General features: G+C 41.3%; 1 protein-coding gene across 2 annotated transcripts; it reads right to left on the bottom strand.

Moving 5' to 3' along the window:
- Window positions 1-1,764: 1,764 nt before the first annotated feature.
- Window positions 1,765-10,830, bottom strand: EEF1AKMT1 (EEF1A lysine methyltransferase 1). Of its 2 annotated transcripts, none has more exons than XM_005516256.3 (5): window positions 10,806-10,830; window positions 7,363-7,512; window positions 6,383-6,465; window positions 5,455-5,735; window positions 1,765-4,263 (listed from the first exon to the last, which is right to left on the bottom strand). In XM_005516256.3, exons 2-5 carry the CDS (start codon window positions 7,507-7,509, stop codon window positions 4,136-4,138), a joined length of 639 nt encoding a protein of 212 aa, XP_005516313.1. In that variant the 5' UTR covers window positions 7,510-7,512; window positions 10,806-10,830; the 3' UTR covers window positions 1,765-4,135. The 2 variants fall into 2 exon arrangements, with proteins under 2 accessions (XP_005516313.1, XP_014107497.1); XM_014252022.2 differs by lacking the exon at window positions 10,806-10,830 and adding an exon at window positions 10,282-10,553.
- Between the last annotated feature and the right edge of the window lie 2,425 nt (window positions 10,831-13,255).

The raw sequence follows: 13,255 nt of genomic DNA, 5'->3' as shown, positions 1-13,255 counted from the left end.
ACACTGCACTAGGTGATGTTTCAGTAGCCTGATGCCTTCCAGTTTCACCATTACATTGTGAGGTTTTTCTCCATATGTACACTTAAAGCAGTGTGAAGTTGAACCTTCAGTCTCCACGGCATAGAAAGCGAAGTCTTCACCCTAACAGGCAATAAAATGACCCCAAACAACAGCAAAATATCCAACCATGCAGCACTTAACTTGTAATAAATACCCAGAGGGGCTACCAGCTAAGTCTGGCCTAAGTCTGCCCTCCAGCAGAACTCATTGTCTGCCCACACACTTTTGTTATACAAATTTATCTGCAACAAATTAGTTATTAGAGCACATGAATATATTTGCATGATGTGGTGGAAAAAAAAAAAAATCTCATTTTTTTATTGCAACTCTCCTGTCCTCCAGACATAAATCATGGAGTCATTTTGAGGTCTTCAAGTAACTAGAGCATGTTCAGGGAATTCCTGGGAGGTGCATGCTAAAATCAGGTAAATGGAACAATCAGTTTGTCTGATCCAGAAAAGTAGATGCTTCAGATTATAGAAAGTTTCAGAAATTGGATGACTGAAAGTAGTTGAGAACTGCAAAACTTCCATTGGTCAACAGAGCGCTTGTGTTGGTGACCTCCTCATCACACTGCAACAAGTGCAGAAAGTTTCCCATGGTTCAGGCATCTTTATGTGATTTTGTTCAGAAGCACATTTTCCCTTCTTAATCCTCTTTTTCCTCTGTGACAGACTTTTTAGCTGAGCCAATCTGCTTCCTGATCCAGCTTCCAGTTTGGTGTCTCTTAAAAGCTGATTATGTTTTAGCACAAGCAACTGTTTGATATTTTGGTAGTGAACAAGAGCTATTAGCTACACAAACACTTGCTGGCCTTCAAAATATCCTTCCATATATCCTTTCTCTCCACATTACTCATGTGGGAAAGGTTGAGTGTTAAATGTAGTTTGCATTTGTTTGGAATTGTTTGTTTTTTTAACAAGGTCATCACATCATGGATTTATATCAGTTTCACTTCAAATGTGGTGTGATATTTTCCAGCTTCCAGCCCTCTGGTTACAGCTGCTGAAGCCTTTAATTTGCATGGGGGAGGGAGTGTTCCTTGGAGTTGCTTCAAGGCTTCACAAACTGTTGACAGAAGGCAGACATGAAATGCCTCACTGAACCAACTCCAGGCCCAATAAATGCAAACAATTCAAAGCTAGAACTATCTGGCAGCTGCAGCTGATTTGAGAATTTTTTTTGTTGTGCTAGGAAAATCTTTCCTTCAACAAGGTTGTCCCTGGAATACATTAGGACCCACAAAACACCGAACAATATCCTCAGTAAAGAGATTATTTTCTTGTCTGTGTTATCACTTAAGGTAATTTGGAAAATTCCAATCATTCAGGAAGTCTGAGGAAAGCCTGAGATGCTAGTTTGGGTTTACTTGCTGGTCATCACCTGAAGGTGTCTGTCTGAATAGGTGAAGATCTACAGCTACAGGTAAACAGGGAATTGCATGGGGGAACATGAACATGAAAGCAGCAGGAAGAAAAGGGAAAAAAGCTGTGATGTGCTCAGAAAGTAAAAACACCCATTAATCTCACTGGGACTAGGGAACAGCTGTAACAACTGCCTGGACTAGGGTAGTTAAAGAGGCTGTAGCACATATGACTGTGCAGTCATAAATGCCGCTGGAAAAGTAGCATGGTGCTGACACTTCACCAAAGCCTGTTCCATCAGAAAGTCCATCCATCAGACACCCCCAGTAAAGTCAATCACTACTTGACACTGGTATTTTTATTCACAATCCTGCTACAGAAGAAAAGAGGGTTTTGCTGTCACATACTATTTCTTAAAGTTACCACACTGGCACAAAATACAAATTCACTATGGATATTTGTGACTTGTACCCTTCTCAGAAACAGGAATCAAGTATGACTAAAATAGTTTAACTCCTTTCACTGATGAAGGCTGTAAATGCCACTAGTCAAGCTCTGCTTGGGCAGCTGCCTGCACTCTCCAGGCTTTTAAGAGGGAAATTGGTGGACAACAGGCTGCTGTGTTGAATGCATCTGCACAGATTTTCATGTACCCTCAGTTTCATAACTATGCATCTTCACAGTGCCCCTTTTCAAAGTGGTCTGACCTACATGTGAGAAGCAGCAGTGATTTTCTTGGAAGTGAGCCTCTTGGTACAACTGAATGGTGCACTTTTTAAGAAATACCTCTGATGAAGTTAGCCAAGTTGACTTTTAACTCTTGCTATGGGGAGCCCAATAACACATTTACCAAACTGAAGTGAGCCAAGCAGCAAAGCTTGTTCAATTTGAACAGCACATTCTAATTTAGGTGGGTGGCAGGGGAACAGTATCATCCCTTCCAGCAATCATACCTGTCCCACTTGAAGCCTCTGTGTAGTTAAAAACAAAGTTTCACGAGTTACTTCATTGTCTCCATCTGCTTGGTGTGAAGACACCGAGGTAATAAACCAGTTTAAAGTACAGTTCAGTGCCAGCAGCTATGCAGTTACAATTGTGATTTGCTTTATTTTCAATCTGGCCACATAAAAGTGATGGTGTAGCCTCCTGGAAAACAACTAAACCCAGATGTATTTCACCTGTGGACAGTCATTTCCAGGGGAGTTCTGGCTTAGCAGCAAGGATGGCATCTGGTTTGAAAGGCCAAGACTGTATGGGCCCTGGGCTCACAGACCAGAAAGGAGAGGCCAGTGCCTGTTCTCCCTGTGAGCACTTCCTCTGCTGCACTTCCCTCATTTTAACAACACCTGTGACCAGTCTGACAGAAACCAAGGCATGTCAAAGAAGAAGAAAACTGTTACCATGGAACACTATATGCAGCAAAGAAGCAGCAGGTATAAAATATGACGAGGGCAAAGCCTTGGGAAGCAAACAGATCTCTTGGAAAATAGGGAGGAGAGCTACAGTGGCTTGGGTGGATATTTATGATCCACAGTTGTGTCCAGCTCAGACAGCACCATTCTCTGAGTGCCTCTCTGAGGGAGGATTATAATCTGTCTATATTATTTCTGCTCGGCTGTTTACTCCACTAGATGGGAAAATCTGCATTCAAACAGCAGAAAGATGAGTATTATCACTGCCTTATAAAAAGTCTCATATCACAAGCTTAATTAGGTTTATTCTCACCACAAAATAAATTTAGTACTTGATTTTATGTGATTCAGTTTGTAGATGCAGCATTTTGGTTAGCCTTTACACAGTGTGGCATACAAAGACAAGTGCTTGTGTTTTGTAGAGTGTTTTTAGAGATTATAAGTGTTGAATGCCTTGAAAGTTATGAACTAACTTTCAGCCAAAAATACTTTAGTAGTGTAGTTAAAAGGTTAGTCAAAACTGGCTTTAAAAATCCCAATTATCAAAAATCTCTACTTATGCAAAGTTTTTCCAACATATCATCTATTTTGACTAACATATAATCCAAACCTTGAATATAAATCTAACACTTTTCTATTTGAAACAGTGGGAGTTTATCAATATGTTATTCCTCAGTGGCCTTGTAAGATTCAATGATTTTTAAGATGCTTCTATTCTACTGCTCTGCTGCTGTCTGTAGAACAGGAGAAAAAGATAAAACCAGACAACTGAAAAAAAACCCATTCTTGTAACTATAAACTTGACATACCTGCAGATCCTCTTTAGTTTGATATTGAAATTATTAAAAAGCAAGCACTACACTTAATCAGAGCCATTGTGGTTCAAGATTTAAGGGACATGTATGGGCCACATTACTACAGAAGTATCAAACTCTTTGGCAATGATGATTCTGATGCCTGCAAGGCAAACACCTATGTGTTGCTATAAGCTAAAATCACTTCTAAGAGCTCACTGATGTGTCCTCAAATGGTAAAAGCTACCATTAAATGAAACTCCAACAGAGAAGTTCCCATTATCCAGCACCTGCATTGCTTGGTCTGCATTCACCTAATATGAAACACAGTAACTGCAAATGCTTACTCATTTAAAAGAGAGAGGCTATCACACTCTGTTGATTCCAGATATCTCAGAAAACAGTACTCAGAGCTATATATTTCAGCTCTGAGAAATGGGGTGTAACTGACAAAAAACAGAAAGAAACTTGACTTGTTGTAGATCTGTAGATGATCTTAGGAGAATCAGTCCAGTCCAGAAGCATAGTTCACATAACATCGAAATTCATTGGCTAAATTTCGTGAGTGTTTTGGAATAAACTTGCACATTTTCACACCAAGATGCTTTGCTGCCTGTTCCTCCATGACTGCACCTGCAGCAAAAATAATTCATATTCAAAAAGAAAGAACAGTTACAGAATATTTGAACTTTTTTAATAGCTCCTCCAAAATGCATACATAGAGAGGCTGTTTTTTTTAAGGAAGGCAGGCTTAAAGCAGCTACACTCTCCCCCTTCCTTAACAGCAGAATCTATTGGGAAACTTATAATAAATCTAGAAAAATGGAAGACATCCCAAGGAAATGAATGTCCAAGAAATTTCATAAAAATAAGTAGAGGGTATCAGTGTCCTTTTTACAGAAAGCAAACTTGAACTCAGTCTTCTTGCTACATTCCAAGGAAGTTAAATGGTAGGGCACCATGGGAAATGCAAACAGATTACATCTATGCTTTCACTTACATAAACCACGGTGTGATATTTGCAGCTACACTGAGAAATCACTGCTTTGAGCAGAAAACTGAAGGACCACCTATCCATTCTAGGGAAAAACTTCTGAGAACTACCCTTGTGTGTGACTGCCATGTGCACTTAAACCAAGGAGCAGGCTTTCTGTGGCCACATTATTTTAATTTTTCTTTATTTTGTCTGCTTGGCTGCCTTCCCTCAAATTGTACATACAGAGGGGTTTTTGCTTTTTGGAAAGGTTTTCCAGATGTCTTCAGATAACAATACAGTAATAACAGTACAGTTTAAGAAAAGCCATTACTTGGGTAGACATACATCACTTCTCAAACCAGCAAGTGGATCTTCCACAAGTACAGATATCTAGTTATCTGGTTTCTGCTTTTATCACTGTTTTTTAATTCCTCCTGCTGTATTTCAGCATAAACTTACACATAAACAATAACTTGCACCTGTGTCTGCCATTTCCAGATTTCAATCACTGCAATTATACAGAGTGGCCCTTCTACAAGAAAAATTATATTTCTGGAATTTTGCTGGATGACTTTATAGTTCTTCAAAAATTCAGTAAAATTCATAATGCCATAGGAAGAAAGTACTGACTTGAACTATTAAAACCAACTTGCCTTCTGTTTAAAATAAAGGCTGAACTCAAGTACTCAAATAAAAAGTTTGGGATGCATATTCTTCCTTAAACTGATGATAATTCAGATTATTGAGTTAGTATTATTAGATATTGAGTTAGTATGTCTCATGTAAGTTTGTCATTAGAAAGAGAGAAAAAGGTACTTAAGGGGACCTAATATTTTTATTAGTTATACCTGTACAAAGCAGAATCTTTCCTTTTGTTAGATATTTGATGGTCTCTGCAGTCTTTTGAAGACATTCCTCAGATAGATAGGGTGGATCAGCTATTACGATGTCAAAACTGTGTGGCAGGACATTTTCAGGTAAGTCCAAAGGGTGGTTGTAATCATAGAAGATAAATTCTTCTCCATACACAGAAAACCTTCTGTCATACTCCAGTATACACACAGAAATATCTTCACTGTCCTGTTCTTTCAGTTTCTGGTACACACTCGGTGCACTGACACACGCTATCCTAAAATAAAACCACACAATAACTTAAAATTGTCATTTTAAAAGACAAACAACAGCAATAAAACTGTACAGCAGTCCTCAGAGAGGCTTTGGGAAAATATTTTAAACATTAGTCCCAAAAGTGGAAAGTATTCTTCCTCCATTCTAACAATTAATTACTTTAGTAACAAAGTCTTAAGTATAGAAGTCAACCCTATGCTAAATAAAGATCTTAAGCTTAACTACAGAGAAAGTCTTGTTTCAGAAAAGCAAGGAAGTACACTCAAAAACTGAAAAATTACTGTTTATAAAAGTAGGAAGAAAACCAAGTTTTTTCCATCTGTCCTACAGAAACATAATATAAAAACTAAGAAAATAATTACAAGTCAATAACATGCTCTGAAGCACTTTGTATTTCTCAAAAAATTAAGAATATTCATAGTAAACTTTTACAAGGTACAGCCTACAACATTTAGTGACATAATAAACAGACAGATCAGTATAAACTATTAACTAAATAATATCAAAGCAGCTCTGCAGTTATCTCAGTTGAACATAACTGAAGTATAATGAGTAATGAATTAAACTGCATGCTCTTGTCTACATAGCAGAAACAAAATATTTGCAGAAAAGACATGTTAAATCTACAACACAATTATTAAAACCTACCTGCCACCTTTTCCAGCTGCCAGAACTGCTTCCTTAGCCAGGCACGATGCAGTTTCATCACTGTACCAAAACTGGCTCAGTTGCTGAGAAAGATAATGCACAATTACAAACAACATCAAATCTTCTGGCTCTGCTATGCAGAGTTACGTGTGGCAAGTCATAACTGAAGAAAACCACAATCCATAGCAACTTTTCAGTTCACAAACTGTCAACTGGAAAGGTGACTGTTATCCTGACAGTCTTTCTACCTCGTAACCTAGTTACAGATATACAGCAAATACCTTACACCCTTGTGTTTCCAAAGAGTGAAATGCAGTATCAGGAAAAACAAGTAATCCAAACCACTGACAACGTATTTCAAACCCAGTGTGCAGATGCACATTATTTATGTGCTCTTAAATTGAGTTACTTCAGCAGACAAGGAAAAAGGACTTTGAAAAGTGACAGTATAGGAAGAAAGAAAAGGATAAAAAAAAAACTAAATCAGAATGGATCAGAAAAAGGAAGACCAAAAAAACCCAACCCAGAGACAAATCAGAAATCAGTCTGTCACAAATAAAAACAACCAGTAAAACAGCCATCCTCAAAAATAAAGAAATAAAACACACACACAAAAAAATGTGATATGAAAGATCACTTGGTCTTGTTACACTATGTTTGTCTCAGACTCAGGGAAGAGTCTTTACTACTATCACATCCCAGGCTGGAGTTAAAATTTCCAGAAGGGACAGATGCTTCTGTTAGCAGCTTCATTCCCTCTCCATGTACTTTCAGTTTGTACCCCCAATGCAGATGCAGAGCAAACAACTATACTCAGATTTAATACTAAAATAATTTTCCCTACAGTGTTGTCATCCATTAATAGGAATGTCTTGAGCGTTCCCCTCTTTAATTTCATTTTATTATCCAGCCACAAAAGAAACTCGGTCAGGGCTACTCCTCTATCTGTGCTTCATTTACTGAAATTTATAGTTTCTTACCCAGTCTTCTTCTATTGAACCAATGGAATATTGATTAAACCCTTGGGAGGTCTTCATGCCTTCTCTCTGCTGCTGCTCCAAATAGAACTCCTGGAGGGCAGCCAACGTATGGGATGAAAGCTGGGGGATGTCATCATCATCGTCCATTTTCTTAGATGTCAACAAGAAAAAAGAAATTAATTAAATAAACCCTTTACAATGGTGAATGTTTTTTGTAAAAGCATAATCTTGTGAGGTAAAACAACTTCCACCAAGAATGCAGCTAACTAGGAAAACCTCTAAACAAAAGAAAACTTATTCCCTCTGCTTAAGTGCTCTTAAATCAGCAAGAGGTCAATTGGAAATAACAAGTCTCCACAGAGAATTCAGGAAGAACAGCAACACTGTTCCCTTTCTATACAACATGGATTTGGCTTGTGTTCTTACAGGGAAGTTGACATTACAATTCTTCATTTCCTGTGAATCTGGAAAATCCTGTAGAAATAATTCCCTTCCTTCCTAGAAATAATGATAGCTATTGGTCATTCCTTTCCATGTTCAAAAGCCACACAATTTTAACTCCAAATGAAGTAAACCAGCATTCTAGCTTGGCATCACCTGGTTTTAACTTCCATGCCATAAAAATGATTCCTCTAAATGCCACAAATCTAAAAGGGAAAAAAACCCCAAAACACAAAAACTAAAAAAAACCACAAAGCAGTCAGGAAGCTCCAAAGAGACACGGAAAGAGTGGAAAAGTACAGCCATTTTCAGAAAGCTGCTGAAGTGGGTTCTGCCCGGAAGCATCCCTGAGCCCTTTGACCCCAGGCAGCGCAGCAGCCTCTCCCAGGGAACTGTGCCACCTCGTGGAAGAATTGCTTGAAAGGACTCAGCATGTGAAAAGCACTGGAGAAATCTGAGAAAGATCCTTCTCTCAAGAAACCCATTTTCCCTGCATCTGGCCTAAGAATCACCAACGTCTTTAACTGAGCCTGGAGACAGGGACACACCTGCATTATGCAGAAGTCACCAAGAACCACGGCCACCTGAATAGTGAGTGAACATTTTGAGTAATTTCAAGTGGAGCTGCCCATGGTTTCTCTTCTCCTCATTCCCTGCATTGCAAGGAGAGCTCCAGAACTGGCAGTCTCCTCCCCTTCAACCCTTCCTTCTGCTTTAGCAGAGCTTTCAAGATGAAGTCTCCTAAAACAGCTTCTTCCTGCTTGCTGGAAAAATGGTACCTTATCCTGGCACTGTGAGATAACGTTGCCATTCCTCTGACACAGCACACACCTAAGGACATCTCTTATCTGGCTTTTCCAGAGTATCATTTATTGACTTGCTAGCTTCTCAGGCCAGGCTGGCCGAACAGGGAATTGTTCACAGCCCAAAGACCCACCTATGACATTAGCCTCACACAAGAGAATTCCACAGTCAATCTACCTAGTAAAACCAAAATCATCATTCCTCCCCTAGATTTTGTTGAACAGAACACAAATGCTTTAAGAATATTTATGTTATAAAATTACATATTATTTAAAGTATTTATTATAGAAATGACTGTATGTCCAGACAGATAACACAGTTTCTAGCCACAATGCTCTAACAATACACAGAACCATAACAATAACTCTAACAATACATAGACCCATTTTAGGTCCTATACAACAATTCATTTTTGGTAGAAATGGTAGAAATTTGCAATCACTCCTTAACTCACAATTTTTTTTTTTATTAACTGAATGATACATACAGTAATTTGGTTTGCTATTACCCCCTAAGCAAGAACACATCTATGCTTTGACACTAAGAAACTGAAACAGCTGCAAAGTTTCTGCTTTTTAGTCAAAAGTTGAAATTTTTTGATTTTCTGTTCAGTGAGCCCATACTGGCATTTGCAAGGACTAAATCCATGCCCATGAAACCACACCCTCACAGATAAAGCTGCTGATGAAGAATTTGACATTGTTTCAGGAGATAAAAACGCATACTGCCATAGACATCTTTTATCTATTAATAATCTTTTTGTTGATTTTTTTCATAGCCTTCCTTTTGGTTTGTAAATTAAAGCCTTAGGAGCCAAGAAGTAATTAACTGTGAGGTTTTGCAAGGAGAGGTAACTCAGAACATATGCTAAAAATATTACATACACCTATTACAAATGCCTCCAAAGTTCAATATATTTTTCTGAATGCATATACTTACTCAGGTTACTAGCATGAAGACATTCTCATGCTTAAGAACTACATCAGAAAACTCTTAAAGTGAGTTTATGTGTACAAGACTTGTAAATTTCTTCAAGGGAGACAGTTCTACTCTTTGAAATCCCTTCACTATCCCTTCCAGAAAGTTCACTGCTTTCAAGTCCAAAAGCAACCCTGAAAGTTCTGTGGGAGGATGAGAAGCACAGAAACCCACAGTGCCTCTGGCATGTGGAGAACAGGTGATGAGAAAACAGTAGGAAAGACTGCTAAAAGGCCATGGAATAGAAATACAACTGGAAAGCCATGCCGTTCATCGCTAGGAAGAGTGTTAGCCCTTTAGATCTTTTACCAAGAATATAAAAAGCGTATGTGCAACTTCAGAAAATATTTTATTCTAAGAGTAACCTTGAACAAAAGGCAGAGAGCACGAAATGGAGTTAAATCTAGTTCTCTGCGTTTTTTCCAATCTGCCCAAGTCAGTCTCTGAGATAAGCAGCTCATCATCCACGGTGTTTGCAGCACACACCGAGAAAAGATGCCCAGGGGTGTGCAACCCTAATGAAAATCACCTGGAAGGGGCTGCAACCACCTGTCTGGAGGTAGAGAAGTCCTGATCTCATAGACTGGAAAGATACTAAATGTCTGGCCTTGTGCCCTGACACCTCAAAAGCCGGGATTTCACAATGCATCAAAGTGACACATAAAGTTCATAGAAGAGAAGTTCTCAGAGGATTACCAAATACGCAGAAACTACACTGGATTAGCAAAGTAAAGTCAGCAGGCCTGGTGGCTACTTCAAGCAAAAGGAAAATAGGATGTGTCCCAGCTCCATTCCCATCCTTTTGAGTAAGCACTGAGGGCGCGCAGGCGGAGCTCGAGACGGCCGGTCCCCCTACACGTGGCTGACGGGACACACGGAGGGTTCCCGGAGAAGGCCCTTTCCTGCAGTCCCCTCCCGCGTGCATCGCTTCGAGGGCACCCTCCAGCCACACAGAACCCCGAGGAGGCAAGGGGTGACCCCGGCTAGCCCGTCCACACTTCGGCCGCCATCGCCCGCGGGGCGCAGCGGGGTCAGGCGGTGAGGGGTCAGTGAGGGGTCGGTGAGGGGTCGGCGATGGGGTCGGTGAGGGGGCTCCGCGCCGCCGCGGCCCCGCCGCCCCTGAGCGGGAGCGCCGCCGCCCTCACGGCGGTCACGGGCGGGCGCGCGCGGATGCCCCGGGCCGCGCCTTTCCCCGCGCGCGCGCCCCTCGCGCCACTCACCGCCCGCCGGCTCTCTCCGCGCGCGCGCGCAGCTCGCCCCAGGCCCCGCCCCCGCCCCGCGCGCGCCGGGGGCCGCGCGCCCCCTGCTGGGCGCTGCGGGGAAGGGGCGGGGTCAGGCGGCACTCCCGGCCACGCCCCCTGAGGCCGCGAGCGCGCCGGGGAATTGCGTGTGCGCCGGGATGTGGGACAGGCACGGGAATGCGGCTGGGCGGCGAGGCAGCCACGGACACGCGGCCTGTCAGACTTGGAGAGCACAGGCATCCCTCGAGTTACATGTCAGGTGTTCAAAAGCCACGAGCTTCTGCCTTGCACCGCAGCCCAGAGCCCCAAACTGTTTTTCTACATCTGGCTCTTCTGTCCAGGCTTTCCATTTCTATTACGCATTAGCTGTCTGGAACAAGCTCCTTTTCTTGCATACAAACAGAAGTCCAGCCGATTCTTAGATGCTTTCAAAAGATAGCAAGTTTTAAGATACCTTCCTTGCTTAACTTTATAAAATCATAGAATGGTTTGGGTTGGAAGGGACCTTAAAGACCATCTAGTTTCAAGCCCACTGCCGTGGGAAGGGACACCTTCCGCTATCCCAGGCTGCTTCAAGACCCATCCCACCTGGCTTTGAACACTTTCAGGGATAATCCCCGGCTCCTCTGGGGGACCTGTTCCAGTGCCTCACCACTGTCACAGTAAAGAATTTCTTTCTAGTATCTCATCTAAACATACTTGCTTTCAGTTTGAAGCCATTTCCCCTTCTCCTGTCACTATATACCCCTGTAAAAAAAATCTCTCCATCCTTTTTGTAGGCTCCCTTCAGGTACTGGAAGATTTAGGTGACCCTAAATCCTTCTTTTTCCAGGCTGAACATGCCCAATTCTATTAACCTTCCCTCATGCAAGAGGTATTCCCTGCCTCTAATGATCCTGGTGTCCCTCCCTGGGACTTGCTCCGACAGAGCAAGATCCTTGTGCTGGGGACCTCAGAGCTGGAAGCAGTATTCTAGGTGGGATCTCACTAAAGCAGCAGGGAAAAAATTAATTCATTATATCTTTGCCTTTGGTTATAAAAACTTCCAATTTTCCTGTTTCTCATGCATAGGAAGAACATGCTTTTCTGCCACTTCTCATGATTTCATTGCCCCAAGACCAAAAGCTCACCCATTTTCCTCATTCCTTCTTTATAAAATCTGATGTCTGTAAAAATCATGTGCATAGTGTTGTCTTTCTATCATGCAATGACTCTCCTATAAACCAACTCGCAGGAGGTTGCCCATCAGATTATTTAACCTGACAGCAGACTCTCCTCCTATTCTCCAGAGCAACAAGTTGTATCAGCAGTGAGCTGAGTAAGAAACTGCTGTTTTACCTACAACATGCTCGGTCTTCATCTGCCACAACATTTCATTGTGGCTGAACAGGAAGTCAGGGGCTCAGCACTGGGCATTAACAAACAGAGCAGAACTATTGCTTTGGAAGACAGAAATATTAAATTCATGATAAAATATTTTTGCAGCATAGCTTACATACACAGCAGGTAATCAAATTTTCTTGCCACCACAGGGTATGGAGATAGGCCAATTTTTTCTTCAGATGTCCATATTTTTAACCTCCCTAATGTGGAAACAAGGTTTTTCATGACAGTAGAGGACTGTGGACATTCTCATTTGGTTTAAAAGACTTCTTTGCAGTGTGGATCTCGCATTCAGTGCATTACCCACTTTGTCTTTGAAAGTTCTCGACAAAAATAAGTCTTCATCCCAGCACAGAAGACTATCACATATGGAGGGCATTCATATCTATTTATGCTATCACCACTGCTGTAATTTAAAACAAACAAACCAACCCCTTTTCCCTGCATTGTGCAAAGTGACAATTGTCTTGATATTGATACCTGCATAGCATTACTGAGTGCAGCAAGAAATGTGGCTTAGGTACTACAGTAAAGTGACACTTCAGTAATTTTCCTATTTCATGCATGTTTGTAAGGCATTTTACATGAAAAACAAGGCTGATAATGGAAGCAGAAATGAGACTAGGGCAGTACACACTCTCAGTCCAGATTTCCCAGAGCAGCAGACTGCCCCTTGGCAAGCAATTCCTCCTCACCAGAAAGGTTAGACAGATCACATAAGGGCACATGGCTGTGTGGGGGCTTGGGGGTGGGCAGGATGACATTATTTAGGTTATGATATTAGATACTACTTGGCAACAAACACAGCTCAGGGCCTTGCCTGAATCCTGTTACAAGACAGTTCTAGAAGCAAAGCTCCAAAGGAGCTCAAGTGACCCTGTAGGAAGGAAAAAAAAACAGGTTATCTCTTACTGCAATTTCTTTGGGATGCAAGGACAAATGAATCACAAACACAGGAATACCTGTAAAGTGCACCCTGAAAGAAATTTCTTATTAATATTTGGGCTTTGTTGTTCCCTATTATTTTTTGCAGACAGGTATTTCCA

This window comes from Pseudopodoces humilis, chromosome 2, assembly GCF_049639895.1.
Source record: "Pseudopodoces humilis isolate 2021_Gansu_Grassland_sample_001 chromosome 2, ASM4963989v1, whole genome shotgun sequence".
In the NCBI taxonomy this organism is placed as follows: domain Eukaryota; kingdom Metazoa; phylum Chordata; class Aves; order Passeriformes; family Paridae; genus Pseudopodoces; species Pseudopodoces humilis.
Note: the sequence above shows the minus strand (reverse complement) of the source record. Positions and strands in the feature narration are given on the sequence as shown.

Bases quoted from the DNA above. Each gene is read 5' to 3' on its own strand.
- EEF1AKMT1 (XM_005516256.3), bottom strand. From the start codon at position 7,509: ATGGACGATGATGATGACATCCCCCAGCTTTCATCCCATACGTTGGCT. The intron at 5,736-6,382 runs GTAGGTTTTAAT...GTTTTATTTTAG, and splicing joins GCAGCTGGAAAAGGTGGCAG to GATAGCGTGTGTCAGTGCAC. The intron at 4,264-5,454 runs GTATAACTAATA...TTTTTGCTGCAG, and splicing joins AAAGATTCTGCTTTGTACAG to GTGCAGTCATGGAGGAACAG.